The 21,831-nt window shown below is 37.2% G+C and overlaps 2 protein-coding genes across 3 annotated transcripts; one reads left to right on the top strand and one right to left on the bottom strand.

Moving 5' to 3' along the window:
* Positions 1-323: 323 nt before the first annotated feature.
* Positions 324-13,772, bottom strand: LOC128621234 (myelin protein zero-like protein 2). The gene is made up of 4 exons (XM_053646845.1): positions 13,556-13,772; positions 4,685-4,854; positions 2,473-2,683; positions 324-2,387 (listed from the first exon to the last, which is right to left on the bottom strand). The coding sequence occupies exons 1-4, from the start codon at positions 13,614-13,616 to the stop codon at positions 2,224-2,226; spliced, it is 606 nt and encodes a 201-aa protein (XP_053502820.1). The 5' UTR covers positions 13,617-13,772; the 3' UTR covers positions 324-2,223.
* Positions 13,773-16,585: 2,813 nt separating this feature from the next.
* LOC128621650 (T-cell surface glycoprotein CD3 epsilon chain) lies at positions 16,586-21,831 on the top strand. Of its 2 annotated transcripts, XM_053647574.1 has the most exons (6): positions 16,586-16,642; positions 16,733-16,842; positions 17,686-17,898; positions 18,432-18,569; positions 18,658-18,722; positions 20,022-21,831. In XM_053647574.1, the coding sequence occupies exons 2-6, from the start codon at positions 16,761-16,763 to the stop codon at positions 20,079-20,081; spliced, it is 558 nt and encodes a 185-aa protein (XP_053503549.1). In that variant the 5' UTR covers positions 16,586-16,642; positions 16,733-16,760; the 3' UTR covers positions 20,082-21,831. The 2 variants fall into 2 exon arrangements, with proteins under 2 accessions (XP_053503549.1, XP_053503548.1); XM_053647573.1 differs by lacking the exon at positions 16,586-16,642 and having other exon boundaries at positions 17,689-17,898.

The following is a 21,831-nucleotide window of genomic DNA, read 5'->3' on the forward strand; positions in this document are numbered from 1 at the left end:
AACACCCAACGTTTCTACAGCATGTAAAGTGTTCTTAGCAATAAATCTAGGTTTTGTATTGTGAATATGCTCTGTGATATGATTATGACACAAAATAATCTTCTTTCCTAGCTTGCCATATAGATAAAATAACACTCTAAATGAATGATCACACTAGGCATTATAGCTGTTCCACAATTCAGCTATGAATCAAATTTAATCCAAAACCCTCATCTGTATCTTAACCATTTTTCCCCCTGGCTTTTCATTTCTCTGATTTCCCGTCTTACACAAAGGCAAAAACGAGGCTTGTGACTTCACACAAGTCAGCAAAACCTTCGGCAAAATTAAAAAGATATATATCAATTTCAAAGCTGCGAGGTGCCAGTTCAGGCACGGAGCTGAAAAACAAATCATGCTGACTAATCGCAGTGCACATGCACACTCAGCACTCTCATGCGTGCTCGGATACAGTGTTTCTCGATTAAGGGACCCACATTTTTATTAATAATATATACCAAAAAAAGTACTTAGCACAAAGGAGTCACAGCTCCAGGGTCCCTGGGTTTCCTCCAGGTACTCCAGTTTCCTCCATTGGCTTGAATGATTCCTCAGACCAATCCTATGGCATGTGTGGTGTGACGTTTCTTCAGTTCCCGCTTACAACTTTAGTTCCTACCTGCAATTAGTTCCCATTTACAACCCCAATTCCAAAAAAGTTGCGACGCTGGGTAAAATGTAAATAAAAACAGAATGCAATGATTTGCAAATCCCACAAACCTATATGTTATTCACAGTAGAACATGGAAAACATATCAAATGTTTAAACTGAGCAAATGTACCATTTTAAGAAAAAAAAAAAAAAAAAGGTAATTTTGAATGTGATGGCCACAGGACGTCTCAAAAAATTTGGGACCAACACTGACCAACTAAGACATCTAAGACCAGCCTGACCAGCTAAAATAAAAGTGGCCAAAACACCTCTAAAACCAGCCTGCTCTACCAGCTAAGACCAGGCTGGGAGACCAGCTAAGACCAGCCAACAAGCTTAGGCTGGTTTTAGCTGTTTTTTTCAGCAGGGGAATCATTTACACAAAATCACAAAACAAATTAAACGAAGAAAGCTGAAGAAATCTGAAGTAAAGACAAAGTAATAGCTTTTCCTCCCCGTCTGTGCAGGATGAAGGGGGGGGGCCTCCTGATTTTGCTTGCCAAAAAAAAGAGCGAGATTAAAAACAGCATGGTGTCCAAAAGAGAGAGGGGTGGAATTGTGCGGCAGTGTTTTTGCAGAGTAGCTAGAATTAAACAAAAGATTCTAAAATATGAATTAAATCATACATAAAGCTTATACAGTATACAGTGTAATATAAGGCATATCGATTTTATTAAAGTCATCACTATCAGACAAACTGTTACATTCCTCCCCTCTCCATTCCCACAGACTAGCATTACAGGAAACAGGCTAAACCACAAACTAGCATTACAGGAAACAGACTAACCCACAAACTAGCATTACAGTAAACGGGCTAATCCACAATCTAGCATTACAGTAAACAGGCTAATCCACAATCTAGCATTACAGTAAACAGGCTAATCCACAAACTAGCATTATAGTAAACAGGCTAACCCAGAAACTAGCATTATACTTAAATGAGGTTCAATAATAGGGAGGTTTTTCCATCCTTCTGAATTTTTGCACATGGTATGAAGGTAGCACGACTTATTAACTAGCGTTATAGTAAAGGCTAATCCTCAATCCTTGGCATTGTAGTTAACAAGCTGCATTCACTTTATAGATGTAATTATGACTTTTTGTTGCTTTACTCTGCTGGCTGGTAATAAAATTAGCTAAACAGTGTGCCAGTAGGATTGTAAGGAAATCAAGTGTGTACAAGTAGATAAAAAAACAGTGGTTCATGGTGTTTATATCAGCTTAATATGATAGCAAATCGCTTCATGTGCATTGTCCTTGCTGTCAAGGTCAAATCTATTTCAGCTGAATTGACTTTTGAGTCCATAAGAGTGTATTGGAAACAGTATTAGAAGGCACACATTCTCTCTCTCTCTCTCTCTCTCTCTCTCTCTCCCACACACACCATGTAACAAAATCAATACACACATACAGCACATCCATGCCAGAGGGGGCACTGGAGAGGAAGTGCAGATTTGATGAATACATGCTCTCCCTTTATCGTCACATTGTCCTTCACTTTCGTTCCTCCACCCCATTCGTCGCTGCGTCTCTCACCATACCACAAGGTCTTTTCGTTCTTGAGGGACTCGTTCTTGCTCCATCCTTTTCATTTTCCGACACTGGCGTACGAACATGCAGATGGCCAGGATAACGATCGCCAGCAGCACAGCACCGCCGATGGCCACGGCGAGAATAACGATCTCAGAGAAAGGAGCTGAAAAAGAACATGGAGATGTTTGAGTACCAGCTCTGCTTTGAGGTTTTTTGAGAACTTCTCCTCGACATGATGACCGTCTCACCTGAAGCGACGACCCGTAGTTGAATTTCTCCAACATTCCCATGGACGTCGGGCGGGTTCTTCACCTGGCAGCTGAATGTCCCGTTGTAGCTGAACATCACGTCCCGGACCAAGATGGAGGCGTCACTCGACAAAACGTCCCCCACAAACACCACCTTCTTCTGGAAACGACCCTCGCTTGGAGGAAACGCCTTCTCATGGAAGTAGAACACCTTCAGTGTAAAAAATTTCATATCATACAGATGGACTTTTGGTCTTTTATTTAAGTTTCAAGGTAAATATTTGCTAAGGCGATATTATACGATGATATCAATATCGTGATAATACAATTTTTTGAGCTATCATCAGTATTTCTTATAACAAATACGAACCGAATGGAATCATCAGATTAACATTTTTATTTTTTTTTTTAAAAAAATCAATAATAAAGTGTTCAAATTTTCCAAATTTTTCCATTTTCTTTCTATTTCAGTGTTTCTTTCTATTTCATAATTTTTGTAAATGTTATATAAAAGTACCATGAAAATTTTACATAAGTACACCCATTGAAATCAGGGGATTGATATTGAACTTTTTATTCTTCATTTTTTTATGTTTATTTTTTATATTTAATTATAAAACTTTACGATTTTCTGTCTATTTCAGTGTTAAATCATGTTTGTAGATGTTAAATAAAAAGTATAATCAAACTATGAAATTCTTCCAAGCTGTTGGGTCGATATTAAATAAAACATCAGGAAACGGAAGTCGGGTCGATATTAAAATGTTGAGACATTTGTTTTATAATAAAATGTTACAACTTTGTATTTTTATTGCTGATAAAAAAATTTCTAGAAGTTTTTTAAATCATTACAAATGTGAAAAAGCATGAATTATTTGCAGATATTTTTTCTCCATTTGTGTTAAATAATTTAGTTTTATATAAACAATATTTTGACATCATTTTTCAAAGTTGTTTTTTTAATCAAACACTAGTGTTTTTGCCGGTATATGTTACAGTATATGTCATGATACATATCGAGTATCATGGAAATGTCTTCAAGAATCGACACACACAACCTCACAACACAAACACACACACAGACACACACACACACACACACACACACAGAAAGTATGAGTCAGGTGTACAGTTGAGTGAAAAACGATTACAACATGACATAAATATCACTGCAACTGAGTCTCAGTCAACAAGGTTTTTTTGTTTGTTTTTTGCTTTTTACGAGCTCCGCTGACGTGCTCATAAAAAATGCACTTCATTAAGGCGTCCAAGGACTTGAATGAGTCAACACGTGTTTGTTAAGCTGTATTTTAAAGCTCAAATGAGTCATCAAGAATCAGTTACACGGCTCTCGTGCAAAAAATAGGAACCTTTCACGACCAAAATGTAAAAAGGCGAATTGATTTAGTTTTGCTATTAACATCACATTAAACATCTTCATTTCTTCCATTTCAGTTTAGGTTGCACAAATCCTTACGCTCAATAAATGCACACGACTAGGGTGCCAAAACTAATGATAAAAACAGTTATTGTGTTTAGTCGTTCATTTTATTGTTAAGTTTTTCGTTGCTCTAGAAAAGATAATGTATCAGAACAACCACACTGACCAATCAGAATCCAGATCTGAGCAGCGGAATAATGCTTATAGAGGTGCGTGCAAATGTTTGTACACCCGTTGAGGCGCCAACAATTTGGTCATTTATATCAGCAAGACATTGAGTGTGGTAGGTTTCATTATCACAAGATTATTTCTGCAAATGATTTTGCTTCATGCTTCATTTCATTGAATTTTTTATCCTCTTGGAATTATTTTTATTTTATTTTATTCTTTTCCACCTAGAAAGCTCTCTTTATCTGTGTATCTGTGGTGCACCCACACCCTAGTGCTCTAACACACTCACATGTTGGATAATGTCATATAATCAGATAATCAGATAATGTCTTTCCACTTATACTAAAGCTCCACGCCTTAAATACACACACACGCGCACACACACGTTTGCAGTTTATGATCGGCTGATAAAAGGAGGTTGGACTCGCTATTGGGCACCGCCTCTCGCTCGTCCGAGCCTCAGGAGCCCTCTGGTGGCTGCAGATGTAACACCTACATACCTAGAGATGTAACTGACATGCTGAGGGAGAATACATGGACACACATTTTACACACACACACACTGATACACACATCACACTGGTGAGCAGTATGACCTACAGTCTCCTCATTGCCGGGGCGGAGAGGCCTGAAACTCCAGGAGATGGTCAGAGTCGAGCGTTTGATCGGGTGCGAGCTCTGGAACGTGCACTTCAACCGGACGTCCGTGCCGTTCACCGCCTGCACGCGACCCGACGTGTACACTTGCATCGCAGCCACGCCCTGCCATCCTGCAACGCACCGTAACGTTAGATGAGCAATCAGCAACAAATACTAGACAGCAATGTATAGTGATTTAGGCAAATTCGAACACAATATCAACAATAATAATAACAAAGAAGATCCTGGTAAGTTGGCATCATGTGGTCTGTATTTGCATACCGTAACATGACTGGCTCTTATATTTTATTATGCCATAGCACCTTATGTCACAAACTTAGTAACATTTGTATAATTCAGTAAAGCAACAGAAGGCGTTCACAAAATCGTCTAGAGATCGCGAGTCCGAATCCCAACAAAGCCACAGCCATCGGTAGCTGGGAGTTATTAGAACAAAATGGGAGGGGCATCCTCTCTCTCACCTGTCAATCACAGTGACACTAGGCAGTCGCAGGAATCTTTGAGCTCATGTATGAGGAAGAGGGCGGATAACACTCTCCTCCGACTGTTATGCAGCACTGCGTCGGGGTATAAGCAGCAGATTAAAAGGCTGGCTTAACACATCTCAGAGGAAGCACGGGATAGCTTTCACCCTCGCCAGTGCATAGCTGTCATGTGACAGGGGAGAGTTGGTAAGACCAAACTAGGGAGAAAATGGGGAAAGTCCTAATAATGGTAGGTTTATATGTAAGTACTCAAATGTCTCTGTTTCATCATATAATCTTATTCTTCACCTTAGTATATATAAAACACTAGAGGATAAGGATTCTTTGGTACTTGGCCCACCTAAAAAACATGCTAGTTTAGTTTATACTGTATAAGGGGTCCAGGCACTCCGGATTTTAAGCTTTTTCACTGCTTTAATCTCAACTGATTCATCTCATCTACTGTATATCGGACTTAAACTTAAACTAGCGAATTTGCATATATCAAGTTATTCATTTAACATATCATGTTTAATAATCCTAATTTTAATCAAGGTTTGGTCCTCCAGTTACGTATGTCTTTATTTACCTGAGCTATACAGTATATTCCGAGCTTTACATACATACCAGGGTGACTCAAATGATAACTGTTTTTCGTTTTGTGTTGTTTATTGCATTTTTTTTTTTTTTACATAATCATTCACTGACATCGTCCAGCCCTATAACCAGTGTCTGGATCCCACTAGAAAAGAAAAAAAAACTGGATTCAATGCAAATTCATTTCTAACATTAAAATCTACGATACAAAATACGAAAAACGCCGAGCAGGAATTAACTCATAAATTCTGTTTAAATGAGTGTATAGACACAGAATCACGCATTGTCGGATGAGATTCACACGCTTGCTGGAGATATACTGTATATGGCGTGTGAGCGTGCGCATGGGGACTGGGATCCTGCGGGACACAACATAAAAGATGTGGGAGCATCCGCCTTTTATTTTTGGATATGAAGCCCATGGGACAAAGAAAGGCCACGTTCATTAAAATGAGAATTTCTAAACAAATCGTTTTCGTTACTGTCCCAGCTTTAGAAGGCTCAAGAAACGTCAGTTTTCATCCACAGAAAGTCGACCTATATATTTGTGTCTATGAGGAATTTACACACACACACACACACACACACACACACACACACACACACACACACACACACACACACAGGCTTACACATAAACCTGCAGTATAAGCAAACTAGCAAACTGTTCCAACCCAGTGCAGGAGAAAAGTTGAAGCACATCATCCATCACCTTCCTACTGAGAAACACTTCTGAGTGTGTGTGTGTGTGTGTGTGTGTGTGTGTTTACCTTGAGGACTGCTTTTACAGGCAAGCATCCAAGCCATCACTACGTTATAAATTGTCATCATAAGTAAAAGACAGAATTTCCAGTAAACAATATCCGAGATTTATATTTGTGAGATTTATCATTAACGCCACAACGGATGTACGATATGCATATTGAGTGTTTTATTTCAATATGACTTCATCCGAAAGGATGGTTTGAGTAGGATTTAACCTTGATACATGCAAGCAGGCTGCTGTTAACTTCATCAAGCTAACTGCCATGTTATTCAGCAAATGTTCTCACTATCATAGCTAGTTAACGTTACGTTTAAGCTGCTTCTGTTAGCTGACACGAGGTTCTTTATCATCTTTATCAAGGTGTGGATAGCAACATGAGTTAGGCTAGCTTAATTGCCGGTTAATTAACAGTCCGTGCTATTAAGCTGAATTGTCATTCTACTGTATTTAGCTCATTTTCTCAGTCTCCCGCCCCTTTTATACATCTGCGATTGTTTCCATGGCTACATGTTGGATGTTAGGTCACTTCATTGTTGACGTTTTCAATGAAAACATTTCACTCCACTCTAGCAAATAAATATAAAATATTTTTACAACAATTTTACACATTGGTATTCAACTAAAAACGGTAACTAAGAAATTCCTCGCAGGCAAAAATAAACAACGAATAATACAACTGAACGGAAATAGTAGTCACTTGTTTACGGTTAACCATCAATTATAAATAAGTACATTTGAAGTGTTTAAATTTCGTCGTGCTGCTTCACGTTAACACTTTTTTTAAACTAGCGCTGTTTTGAATTTGCCGCATAGAGAATAAAAACACACTTCTCTATCCGAATGTTGTTCAACGTTCGTTTTTGTTGTCAGCGGGGTTTTTTAACGATGTCATCAGTTAAAATTGAACTAAACTGCTGGTTTACCATCGTCTACATTGTCTTGGTTACGTAATATCAGTTTAAAGCCGTGTTTAAATGTGTCACTATATCCGCATACGTTTGCGTTGTACAAGGTAAGAAAACAACAACAAAAAAAAGGCCAACCAATCATAAACGAGCATTTTCAATCGGGGAGAAATAGTCTGTTTTTATTAAATACTGTATTAGGACGGACGTACAGCAACAGTGGTGCAATGAGGCAAAGTCAATTTTGAGAAGATATGGTGAAAAGCGACAATAATGGGGGGCTTTGGTTCCTTGGTTTGATGTATCCATTCCAGGTCTCCTGCCACGAGCTTAAAGTTTTTCGATTTGAGCTAAAAAAATACCACAGTGCCTTTTATAAAGCGATTTCCCTCCAAAATAGTATTTTTAGTTATTATTTTTATTAGTTTTTTTAGGATTATTGCACTACACTGGTACTACCGGTGAAACCATGGCAACCGACAGTGAACTAAAGATAGGACACACCCACAAGCGACCAGCGTAGAGCGAATTGAGCGACGTGAGACGAGAAACGGCTGCCAGTGTGAGGACAGGGTTAGGCTTTATATAGAAAAGCGGTACGGTCTTTTCTCAGCGGAATAAGAGATGTCTATTCCATCCTGTGTGTTTATTTATGAAGCCGTTTTTCATAAACTGCCTCCATATATCACCTCTGTGCAACACTGGAAGGTCAATAACAGCCATAAAACCCATAAATAATGCGTATAAACATGCAGACTGAGATGCTGGTTTGTTATATACAGCTACTGTTTCAAATGATTAATAAACCTCCAGTGCAGTGCCTATAGAGGGTAAAAAACAATATGCACTGGCTACTAAGTGGAGGATTTTAATAAGCGTTATTTATGGACGCTAGATAGGTAACCTAATCAACTGGAAATTGCGTTTAGACAATAAATAAATTAAGTAAAATGCTCGATTCATTTTGTCCTAAAATAAACTCTTGAGGAAATAGATTCTCTCACCACATTGTTGTGCCATGTCATGTAAATATTTCACGACAGACTTCAACAGACAGAAGGGGGGAAAAAAGGCTGAGGGAAGAGTTGTTTATAACTGCTAAAACGGAAATGAAAATGTAACAATAAATCGATAAAAATAGTACCACGTATCATTCGGTAATCTGAATCACTCTCTGTGGTATAAGAGGAATAAAACATATCAGGAAGTGACATCGTGGGAAAATTGATCAATTGCGTTTTGGTAACAGTAACTCCGCTTCATCACACCACAATGTCGTTGTCGATTAGTTTCCTACAACGGAATGACTTGGTTTATTTGGAATTAAAATTGGCAGCAAATTGGTAGGAATTCATACAAGTTTGGTGTGAAGTGGTGTGAAGTCATATAAGGGCAGTGACATGAAGATATTGCCTTTCAGTGTGACACATTTTCCTCATGTACAAATGAAAAGCAATACCACCTGTGTATTGTGTTTCATGCTCCCCGTGACTCCCCCCCACACACACACTCTACACACCCCCCACCCACCCTACCTTTTCTATCTAGCATGGAATCTTCTCCACAGTAAGTGACACCTAATTAACCTACATTAGATTTAAACCTGATATGCTTAAGGTGTGTACGTGTGTAAGTAAGTAAGTAAGTAAGTATGTAAACAGTTACTTTAACTGAATGTGACTGTTACTGTTAAGAGAGAGCAAGCGAGAGAGAGAGAGAGAGAGAGAGAGAGAGAGAGATATGAGGCTACTCTACAGTAATTTCCTGTTTAAAACCTGAAATAGGAACACAATGTACAATGAGAGTGTTAGTGCATCATTGTCCTACACACACTTGTTTTTGTACCTGCAAGGCATTAAACGCACGCACATACTTCACACACACACACACACTTACAGAAGTGCATTTATACAGACGCACACGCAGATTCCGAGAGCAACAGGACAGCACTTGTCTGCATACCTTCCCCATCCCTCTGTATGAGGTCCTCACAATCCGCCCAGTCCTCACGAAATAAATAGTGTTTTTACACAACATACAATGTTTATTTGAAAATCTAAAAGAGCCAGAATATTACCTTGTGGTTACCTTATGGTTCCGGTAAGGGTGAAGTTTAGGTCTATGCATAGCATTAATTAATTACACTTATCATTAGGTCAATGTAAGGTCCTCACAAAGATGAAATGAGTGTGTGTGTGGATAAGGTGAATGTCAAGACATGTTAAAACATGGGTGTATGTGTGTGTATGAGTTAATGTAGGAAGGAATATAAAAGCATTTATTTCCTTGCAGGCACAAAAAAACAAGCAAACACACACATTTTTGTGATTGCTGGGTGATTATGAGGACATTTGACTCTATCCTATCATTGTGTGGACCATTGGTCCTTTTTGGTCCTAATAAAGTTCTTTTGGCGCTTTTAGTTTTCGAATAAAAGCTGTCAAACACTATGTTTTTGTGAAGACTGGATGATTGAGAGGACATTTGACACTATCTTATCATCATGAGGACCTTTGGTCCTAACAAAAGTACTAAAAACACACATTTTATATTTCGAGTGGTCATTAATCATTTTAATGAGTGCCCTGAGTTCTTATTAAAAGGATTATTATCCTTTTTTTGATTGTTTTTTTTAAGCTGACACACTCTCTAATTCTCTAGAGAATTTCTTCTCTAATTCCAGACTGCTGGGACAACGGCTGCTCCTAAGGCCATACAGACTTCATATAAATCCATAATGAACTTTTTCACACTAACTGTTGTTACCCAGATGAGGATGGGTTCCCTTCTGAGTCTGGTTCCTCTCAAGGTTTCTTCCTCTTAAAACATCTTAGGGAGTTTTTCCTTGCCACCGTCGCCACTCAGTGGCTTGCTCAGTTGGGATAAGTTCACACCTTTAATATCTGTATACCGTGTTGATATTTCTGTAAAGCTGCTTTGAGACAATGTCTATTGTAAAAAGCGCTATACAAATAAAATTGAATTGAATTGAATTGAACTTATTCTGTCTTGTCTTGTCTTGTTTCACTGTCTTGTATTTGGAACTTTCTGGAAAAATGCACTTTCTGTTGAGAGCCTAAAAGTTTATATTTATCTCTGAAAGTTTGTTTTCTTGGCTACACCTGCTGCCTCATTCTTCCCTAAGTGATCTGCACTGCTTGCACGATCACTTCTAATCCAATTTTCCAGTGGCAGATATGGACACAGCGCTGTCAGGATGGCATGTATCACTCAAAGAGGATTTCCACATGTTCATGTATTCCTGTTTGGTGAATGAGGTAAGCCAAAGTGTGTGTTTACAGCCTAGTGTACATGTTACACTGGCTTTTTGATGCAATGTTTTTTTTTTTAGTGTTTTAATACAGATGGAAAAGGCCAAGGTAAAGGTTTCTCAAGTAAGTCCAGATTTCCAGCTTCATATAAATAGTATGGAAGAAAGACCACCTTCTTTCTAGTTAACTCCCATCTCTCTTTTTCTCCATTAGTGACAAAGTTTCTGCACTGTTTCCCTGTTTCCTCCTTACTATTCAACACCTCCTACCCAATAGTCTTTAGTGGTGGGGTCTGGCTATCTAGCACAAAGCAGAAGGACCCAGAACTCCTTTAGGGTGTGGTTTGCCACAAAAGCAAAAACGCCAACCTCCTGACTGTCCCTGAGGTCCATTCTGGGAAACACTGTGTAGATTATTATTCCAGGACAACTCCATGCAACTCAGTTCATGACTATTTTTGGGCATTAATGTTGGGGAAAGGGGCGGTGAAAGCGAAAACTCCTGTACTACTTGGAGCATTCAAGTGGTGTGGAAGCACGCAAGGTCAGACAGTCTTTAATCACTAGCAGGAAACACAGGAAATCTCTAAATAATGCTGCACTGACGCAGCACTCAAATATATGGGAAAGTCATTTAAACCTCAACACATTGTCTCAGATGGCTTAGTAATGTGTAGACTTACGCAACATATTGTTTTTTAAATGATCTCTACATTATTAACCCTTGCTTTTGCGATGTGTTTGAGGTTTCGATATGCAAATGAACTCTTAAATTTCTCAAATTTCTTCAATCTCATTGTAGTTCTTCTGTGCTGTAATCATTCTGACTCTTACAGTATGTCAATGTATGAAAATGAATTCTCAAAGGAATTCTTCAACGTTTTAATGTTTTAAGAGGTAAGCTAGCCAATATGTAACTTACATCTGAATCAAGCTTTCAAAACACATAAACCAACATCCTAAAACCTTGACAAAGATTCCCAAAGCTAAGATCCCAACACAGATCTCAATTTTCAAAACACAGGCTTGAAAAAATGTCCCAGAATCCATGAAGATCCCAACCCAAGATCCTGAAGCAAGCTCCCAACCCACTTAAACCAAACCACCTAAAACAAACTCCAACTACACCTGAACCAAGCTTGCAAAACCTGTAAAGGTTTTAAAATACCTGGACCAAGAACACTTAATGGTTTAAGTGTTCCAGCACACTTTAAAGAAGGTCTAAAAATATATATATATATTAACCAAACTTGCGAAACATCTGAAACAAGCTACCATCTGCACCAAGCTCGTAAAAAAAGCATCTACTTCTGTTTAATCAAACCACAACCAAGGTCCCTAAATACCTGAACCAAGTCATCACATCCATTCATCCATTTTCCATACCACTTATCCTACACAGGCCCATGGGCGAGCCTGGAACCTATTACATTTACATTTATGGTATTTTGCAGATGCTCTTATCCAGAGCAACTTACATTTATCTCATTCTTCTTCTTTTCGTGTCAAGGTTCCACTTCATAGTGGAACCATCATGGTGGAAGGATTAGCCTCTCAGCAGTATAATACTGAACATTACCCAGGGTGCGCCAGGGGAAGCTCCTTCGGTGCACATTTATCTCATTTATTCAGTTGAAGGTTAAGGGCCTTGCTCAAGGTCCTAACAGTGGCAACTTGGCAGGGTTTAAACTCATGAACTTCTGGGTAGTAGACCAACACCTTAACTACTGAGCTATCACTGCTGTATCCCAGGGAACTCAAGGCATAAGGCAGGAGAGACCCTGGACAGGGTGCCAACTCATCGCAGGGCACAATCGCACACACATTCACACACTATGGACAAACCTACAGGAGGAAACCGGAGTACTCTGAGGTAACCCCGGAAGCATGGGGAGAGCATGCAAGGTCTGCACACACAGGGCAGAGGCAGGATTCGAACCCACAACCCTGGAGGTGTAAGGCAAAGGTCCCAAAATCCCTGAAGCCAGGATCCTAACATGAGATCCTGAGTCAAGGTCCCAACACACTTTACGAAGGTCCTAAAATACATGAACCAAACTTGCAAAAGTCCCAAAAGAAGCTCCCAACACAACTATATTCCATATCGTGCAAAACTAATCTGGTGCGAGGTACTTGGTATGTTTTCACCTGCATATAGTTGTAGAATAAAATCTCGAGACAATACAAGGGGTCCCAAAAGTCTCCATACATAGGGGACTAACACAGTTGTGCCTTCATCAGTGGATGTTCGTGGATGTCCACTTCTCGGTTGTTTCGCAAAACTTCCAGTCTATTTGAACTTGTTAATAAGTTTGGCGACAGTGTCGTGTGTGATGTGCTCGCCATGTTTCCTGTTAAAGTCCATTGCAACCTTGCGACAGCTTCCCGATCCAGCCATGACAATGAGTTCAATATGTTCTTTTTTTGTCAAAGGTGTTCTTAAAGGCTATCTGAAAAAAAAAACCTATAACATAAACTAAGTATGAACATTCTTGGTTGGCATTGTAATAAAAAGTGTTAATTTCCCCTATGTGTGGAGATTTTTGTGACACGCTGTAGTTTATCTCTATTGTGTATCCCTAATACGTAGCAAAACAAGTTCATATTGTACATATAATATTTTAGTCCATGCAATATCAATAAAATTACAGTTGCAAGATTGTTTTATTTTACTCTGTATTGAACAGCCCTAATATAAATATTAATGCCAGTCTAAACATAATTTTAACCTGCATATATGTCTGTTAAAATTTTTCTCCAAATTTAGATAAGTAGACAGAGGAACTTGTTTTTTCTTCATTTCCTCACCTGAAGTGAAGAGCAACACCGGGAGGAAGAGGAGGAAGTGAAGAACCCGTTTGACACACATGTGGAAAAAGTTTGGAGACACTCCTGTTTACTCCGAGAAGGATTTACGTCGCCTTCCCAATCCCCGACAGGCTCCTGCTTTAACACGGTGACTAACACAGCGGGTTATAATGATAGGAAGCCCTGTCTCTCACTCACTCCTTCACTCCCTCCCTCCCTCCCTCATATGCTCTATACTGTACATGCCTGCATTGTGCATGCTGATCTGGATTACTGAAAGTATTACTGTAGTTCTCAATGAGTTAAGTCAACATTACACATGCTCATTCAACATAACAGGCATTAAATCAAGACTAAACGTTCATTACACACTGTGTGAAATAGTACTTTAATACAGTACTCTAGGAATTACAAGTCACTGACCCCACCTTTAATGTTGAATATGAATTCAACATTAGAGGTGGGGTCAGCGACTTGTAAAAAATTCAGCTGCTTTAATAAAATATCTACTCTAATGATGTGGACCACCAACCTTCAACCAATCAGTACAATAAGACACCTCTATTCACATGTCAGTTCAGAAAGCTCTGCTTCTGTTACTAGCATGTTACTAGGGGGGGTATGTTTTGTGGGCGTGGTTTTGAAGGGATATTGTGTCGAATGTGAAGGTAAACATGATTATGTTTTTAAAATGTAGCGTTTTGTATTTTCCCAATACAAAACTAACAGAAATAAAAGCATGAACAAAAAAAACCCTGACCCAAGGTCCAAATATGGTAATTTCCTGTCATCTTGGATGACTACATGAGCAATCCTACAAATATGTCATATGAGAATGAGTTCTCTAACAAAGCCCAGAATATTTGACCTCAACATCATGCAAATTATGCAAATGAACTCACTAACCAGTGTGGGTGCAATATATGTTTTTGGGGGGGTGGCTTTGGGGAGAACACTAAAGCCAGGAACTGTATTTGTGTAGAAAGTGAACATAACTCAGCTGTTTTGAATTAACACCCACATGCAATACTTGATAAAGTGAAAAACTATTTATAAGAAAACATCACAAGATAGGTAGCAAATAATAAATATGCAAGCAAACAGGAGTGGGATTTAAAAATCAGTCTCCATGCACACCTCCAACACTGAGCTGCTATTTAAAAGCCAATTAGGTCAAAGGTGCTTTTTATCCATTCTGGTATCTGGTTAAATAATCAGGAAGTGCGCATTGTTTCAGAAGAGGCGTGCCAGTTTTTCTAGTTAAAGGCTAATAAGATGTTATTATTGGTGCTTTTGGTTGGACTTAAACTATAAGAAATGTTTATTTTCTCCCTCTGAAATGTGAAAATACTGCCATAAATCAGACAACTTACATATATATATATATATATATATATATATATATATATATATATATATATATATATATATATATATATGTGTGTGTGTGTGTGTGTGTGTGTGTGTGTGCAGTACACAATGGACGTAATAGGCTTAAGCAAAGCAACTACAAGCAAGTTGTAATAAAAAGGTTAAAAGTGATATTTTAAAAAATAATAAATAAATAAATAAAACTCTGATATCAGTCCTGCACGATTAGTGTACTGTGATGTGGATTATTATGAAACAGTTTATTAATAAAAGCAGTTTATTGTCATCGGAATCCAAATTTCACCTGAATTTGACTTGACTTGTCATTCACACTGACGAACATTACGTTGAGCTCAAATGAAAAATAACAGGGAGAAGTTAAAGTTGTAGTACGTAAAGTTATGCTAAGAAAATTCCAAAGAAAGAGTAAAATGTGATTAAAAGATGCTGTTTCTGCAGGGCTGTAACTCGCCCCGCAAATCCTAAAATAATTCAAATTGTGTTGCAAATTGTGTAATAGTTTAACCAGACAGTGGAGCCAAAAACAAATTCATACTGCAGCAGACAATTTATTTAGTTTAAAAAAAAAAAAAAAAAAAAAAAAAAAAAAACATTTCTATTGTAGTATAAATAAAGGTGGATTGAGTTTATATCTCCACCTGATGGAGCCAGAGGGTCATATGGCAAGCCAAAAGAGTCAAAGATTTGATGAAAGATGGAGCTGTGTGGAACAAAAATCATTCAAAATGAATTCTTAATGAAATGTCAAAGTCTTGCCAAAAAAACAAGTCTCACAAAAAAAAAAAGCATGAAGAAAAATGTTGAAGGTTTCGGACTGTTTACCACAACAGTCCCTCCAGGACTGCATAATTTTGCGATCGCAGAAATAAACCCAAAATCAAGCAAAATGTAATTATTAAAAATTATAGCAGATTTGGCCCGAGACGCATCATGTGACATCATCACAAAGACAAAGCCCTTGTTGATTCACGTGCATCGAACATGAGTACAGCTAAAAGGTCTCGTTTACCAATGAAAATCACGTCACCAATTCGAGTAGTTTTCCACACAAAAAAGCCCTAATGAACACAACTCAGCATGTTGCATCGCAAATTTTGAAAAAGCCACAGCAAAATCAAGCATTTTTGTCCGAAACAATCAGAAAAAACTCTCTTATAACTGTACTATAGCAATTTGCCAGTGATTCTCTATTATTTAAAAAGCATGTACTTTCTATCCATTTATAGTTACATTAAACATTGCCAAACAAGTCAGTTCCTATTCTCACTTACATTATAGCAGCTGTAAACCAGCGCTCCCTCAGCAGCTTCTCTGTTTTCTCACACGCTTGTGATGTTACCAAGAAACTGCAAAGCGTAAACGAGCGCATTAATACAAACCTGTTCTTTGTAGCACTACTATCAGAGCTGCTGCTATAGAAAAGTAATCATCACATTATTTAAACAGCTTCTGACCGATCGGAATCCAGAATTCAATAACGCTTTGGTATTTAAACATTAACAGCACTCCAAGCAGTTAAAAAAATTATAATAATAATGCCTTACAAACAACATGATTGTGTGACAGGTGCAGATGGAACGCTGAGCTTCTGATGGTTTCTACTTCCTGTAAAATTGTAACAGGAAAAGAGAGACAGACAGAGAGAGAGAGAGAGAAGTAGGTGACAGTAGAAGCTGACAGACAAGACTAACAAGAGTTAGTTGGAAATATAATATTTTCTTTGAAAGTCATTCTGTTCTGTGGATGTTTTGAACTTAAGCTATATATATAATTTTTTTTAAAAAGTGAACGAAGCTACGAGAAAGAGAACAACATGTGCAAAATGAAGGGATGCCAAATGATCTACGTCTTTTTCTTCTTCACAGTCGCCATTACTGTCGTGGCTGGGCAATCTGGTAAAACAAAAACAAAAATTCTCTTCGTTCATTATTAATTTCATATTTCTATTTCCATTTCATTCCTTTTATAATTGAGCAAAGCTTTTGAAGTTTTTTTTTTTAATGAATGAGCAAAGTAAATGAAAAAGTTCATTATTCGCTATTAAGAATTTATCATTTATTTATATAAGAATTCGATGTAAAACTGAAGCGCTGTTGTTGTTTTTTTGTTGTTTTTTTGTTGTTTTTTAGGAATTTGTCAATAATAGTCGGAGCATTCATATTAATACATGATAATAAATCCTTAATCCTAAATATGAGCCCTGCTTTTACAAGTCATTTGTTTTTGCATATTTTTAAAATAAAACAGGACCTTAACAGGATTTGTTAGTGAAAATTTACTGTAGGAATTTCAGAACTTTCAGAAAAAGCTTAGGTTTGTTTAGTAAAAAATGTAAAAAACTGAAAAACTTGAAACCCTTTATGTTAGGGAAACATAGTGTTGTGATGTTCTACATTAGAACCATAAATGGTTTTCTCAGATGGTACTCTAAAAAAAAAAAAAATCATATGAAATGCAAGTTTTTAATCTGAAGTGAAAATAAGTAGAATTTTACAAACGTCGGACAAGAACCGTGGACTTCTACTATAATTCCATTAACGTGCTCTTGTAGAATGAAAAGTAAAGATAAAGGAATTTTAGCTTGAATGACTTATTTGAGATAAACGTTTGCAATGCGCACAAAAGTTTAGCATTTCCGTTCACTAAAGATCAGTCACGTGACTGGGGGGGTGCTCTTCAAACATGAACATGAACATCCTCACTGAGGGAAAGTGTGTGTTCTGACTTTCTCACCTCAGCAGATGTGAGTATCTCGGGTACTACAGTCACACTGACCTGTCCAGCTGATCAGGAGGAAGACGTACAATGGTACAAATATGGAGAAGACAGCCCAGTCGAAAAAGGAAGAAACATCTATAGCATAACTCCATACACTGACAAGAGCGGTGGATTCTACTACTGCAGTTATGAAGCAGAATCAAAAACTCATCACTTCTACATCAAGGCCAAGGGTAAGTGCAAATGAAAATACATCAAGCTATTTTTCCAACCAGGTAGCAACACAGTGGGAATTCAAGCTATTTCTGTGTTACATTGCAAAACAATGTCAGCCATAGCAAATAAAACGTTCCAAGCCAATCTTTGATGTAAAGTACCAGGACAGTCAAAATTCAAGATTTTTAATGCTATTTTTGCGTTAAGTTGCAGAACAACATCCACTGAAGTTATTCCAAAGTGAAGCGTTCATGATATTTAGCAAGACAACAACAATTCAAGCCAATGTTTGTGTTAAGTACCTGGACAATAATGCGTAATGTTATTTAAAGCTTCCCACGACAACACAAATTAAAGCAATTTAAAGACAATTTTTAGTGTTAAGTCACATGATAACACAAATTCATATATTATGTAATGTTCATTAAGAATCTAAAATAAAAAGAGGAAATTCCAAGTGCACCATTTATTTTCTAGTTAATGTGTGTTTACCATCTCTCTCTCTCTCTCTCTCTCTCTCTCACTCTCTCTCTCTCTCTCTCTCTCTCAGTGTGTGAGGGGTGTGTTGATATGGACATGATTGTGGCGTTCGGGGTGGTATTCGCAGATGTGATGATCACACTTGGGATTGTGGCCATAGTTTACTTCTGTGCTAAGAATAAGGCTGGAACTGCTGCCCCTCAGAGAGGTAATGCACGCACACACACACACACACACACACACACATTCCAATGCACACAAATAAATGAATCTATTTTTTTTTCTCTGTGTTACAGCGACACAACCACGTCAACCACGGGGACCAGCAAGGGGACCTCCACCTCCTGACCCTGACTATCAGGTAAAGTGAAGTGTTTCTGTGTGTGTATGTGTGTGTGTGTGTGTGTGTGTGTGTGTGTGTGCGCATTACCTCTCTGAGGGGCAGTAGTTCCAGCCTTATTCTTAGCACAGAAGTAAACTATGGCCACAATCCCAAGTGTGATCAGCACATCTGCGAATACCACCCCAAACGCCACCATCATGTGTGTGTGTGTGTGTTTGATTCACTGTAACATTGTTTAAAACATTTCTTTGAAATACATTATATATGGAATGTTACTGAATTTGAATTTCTGCCATCTTGGCACGTGTGATGTCACGATGCGCTTTACAGCTGACCAATCAGCAGCTACCGTTTAAACCCATGTGTACATATACTGTATACACACTCACATTGCAGGTGCACACTGTAGTGCCCCCCCCCCCTTTTTTTTACCTTATACCCTCCTCTTAATTTCTTTCTTTTTCTTTGTCTGTGTATTCCACACTATATACTTTCTTCTTTTTGTTTTTTTGTTTTTAGAATTTTTGTTCTCTAATTCTCTATTTCTTTTGCTTTTAATTTGCATTCCTTGTGACCTGCATTTTCCATTACGTTCTTTTTTCTCCTTTTCTCTTTTACTTTTTCTTTATTCTGTCCCTTCTTCTTTCTTCCCTCTGCACTTTCTTTCTTTTCATATTATTCATTAATTTCTTTCCCTTTTTCTTTCTGCTTTCTTCCCATATGTTTTTCCTTCTTTCCACTGTGATTTTCTTTCTTTATTTATTTATTTATTTATCTATTCATTTCTATAAAACTTTTTCTTGTCTTCTCTCTCTCTCTCTAATGACTACTGCCTTTTACTATATCTCTAATAAGAGTTCTTTCTTTCTTTATCTATTTACTTTTATCTTTCCTTCTTTATATATAATATATGTATAGAGAGAGAGAGAGAGACAGATAGATAGATAGATAGATAGAGAAATAAATTCTCTTATTTCTCTATCTCTCTAATAACAGTTCTTTCTTTCTTTCTTTCTTTATCTATTTACTTTTCTCTTTCCTTCATTCCTTCCTTCTTCCTTCCTTCCTTTCTTTCTTTCTCTCTCTCTAATGACTTTGTTCTTTCTTTCTTTTTTTCTCTATTTCACTTCTTTCTCTATTCCTATTAATAGAAATAGGATGATATTTCAGAGGCCACTCATTGCTTCTGAGATGAACAGTATCACATCACATCAACCATATGTTAATGTTTTCAGATTTCTATATCACTGCTATAAAATCAAGTAAAAAATTTTTGTTGATGTTTTTTTTTGTTTGTTTGTTTTTTCCATTTTGCAGCCTCTGAACCCGGCCACACGTTCCAATGACGTGTACGCTCAGGCACATCAGCGGCGATAGTGGACCTCTAATCACCGGAGCGTATTATAGACATCAGCTTACATACGCATAGGAACCCTGCACACACACACACACACACACACACACACACACACACACACACACACACACAGAGAGTAGTTTTTGTTAAAGAAAAAGGAAATTCTCACTTGTATTAAACGATATTAATCACATTAACAGAAAATGAATTAATCAGTATGAGGAAATAAGTACATGCCAGACACATACACTGTATATAATATATATGTATATGATATACAGTATATCAACGATATAATGAGGAAATAAGACATTAAAAAGCCGATTCACCACCGGCTCTTGCACGAATAGTATATTCTTATAAATATTCATATAATACAAATATTAATATCTGAAAGAAATACATAATGCCGTATGAACATGTTGTAATACAAATGTCATTAATTATCACAAAAAATGAAAAGATTTTGCAACTTTTAAATTTTTTTTACAAAGCTTTTTAGCAAATAGTAAACAAGAATGTATGTTTCTTTTCCCATGAGTAGCTTTAGATTTCTTTTTAATTCCAGTGCGACTTTCAAATTGCGTGTGACTCGATCGATTATTCAGGTTATTATATTATGTTACTAATGATGTGACCTAAGGAAAAAGCACCTGGAAATTTTCTTTTTCAATATTTTACCCTGCAGTAAGGTATCTTAGTTGATGTCATTCTTTTTCAACTTTGTACTTCAGAAAATTAAAACCGATCATACTTTGTAACTTATAAAATCATTCTAATGAAAACGTACACCCACTTGACAGGTCAGTGGTACGTGCTTTAGGACCTAGAGGACGTAGTGTGGCTTCAAAACGTATATAAAGCATATAATTAATTGACCTTAAAGATTACTGTGGTCGTTTTAAAGCATACATTGTATTTACAACCACAGACTTTGCTTGTATTTCCGCTTTCATTCAGTAAATTTAATTTTCATTTACTTCAAACTTTGAGGTGATTTTAATTTGCGATCATTAATAAACGGTAAAAGACACAGTTCTTAACTATGATAAACAATGACGCTTATGCTACAGGATTTATGAATACTAGCGTTATAGAAAACAGTGTAGAAATACTTTTAAATATTCTAGTATTTATTTGTGTGCCTTATTTTTTGGGTTCAAAGAAATTTTCAGATTTCTGCAAAATCTCATATTCTCCATTGCGCAACGGATTACTATTGGCTTAGAAGAGTTTTTTTGTTTGTTTGTTTTTAAATCACTATAACTTTCTTGGTATAAAGCTACTAGAACATTCTTCCAAGTAATAATCAAATGTAAAGCAATATGATATTTACATGCTAAAAGTTTCTATTTCTGTGCGTAAATACGTACGAACCGTCTCAACGAGCACGTTTACGTGACATGATTTCACATTTTAATAGAAATTCAGATTAGGATTGTTTGAAACTCCACTGCTGATTTATACAGAATCACGCTCGCCATGTTTACTAGAAACGAGCTGGAAATATCAACATGACTGATTCTGTGGGATGTCAGGTTTCTGTTTTACGACTTGTTTTTAAACACATCACTGTTCCAACCAATCAGATGGGTTGACTCATGGAGATATAAACTTTTTTCCTTCGTCTAAATTTTTTTTTAAACATATGTGCGTGTACATATGTGAGCTTTTCTCAAATCGATATCATACTTCTTTTTTTTTTCACGTGCCTTAAATGCTGTTTTTTGTTATGAATTTGCACAATAAAGTTGCATTTGCAGTCAAATA

The sequence above is a fragment of the Ictalurus furcatus genome, chromosome 17 (genome assembly GCF_023375685.1).
Source record: "Ictalurus furcatus strain D&B chromosome 17, Billie_1.0, whole genome shotgun sequence".
NCBI lineage: Eukaryota > Metazoa > Chordata > Actinopteri > Siluriformes > Ictaluridae > Ictalurus > Ictalurus furcatus.

Excerpts from the sequence above, each read along its gene's own strand:
- LOC128621234 (XM_053646845.1), bottom strand. The coding sequence starts at position 13,616 with ATGTGTGTCAAACGGGTTCTTCACTTCCTCCTCTTCCTCCCGGTGTTG. Across the intron at positions 4,855-13,555 it reads GGTGTTGCTCTTCACTTCAG|GATGGCAGGGCGTGGCTGCG; the intron begins GTGAGGAAATGA and ends GGTGCGTTGCAG. Across the intron at positions 2,684-4,684 it reads GCCCCGGCAATGAGGAGACT|GTGTTCTACTTCCATGAGAA; the intron begins GTAGGTCATACT and ends TTTACACTGAAG.
- LOC128621650 (XM_053647574.1), top strand. The coding sequence starts at position 16,761 with ATGTGCAAAATGAAGGGATGCCAAATGATCTACGTCTTTTTCTTCTTC. Across the intron at positions 18,570-18,657 it reads AACTGCTGCCCCTCAGAGAG|CGACACAACCACGTCAACCA; the intron begins GTAATGCACGCA and ends TCTGTGTTACAG. Across the intron at positions 18,723-20,021 it reads CTCCTGACCCTGACTATCAG|CCTCTGAACCCGGCCACACG; the intron begins GTAAAGTGAAGT and ends TCCATTTTGCAG.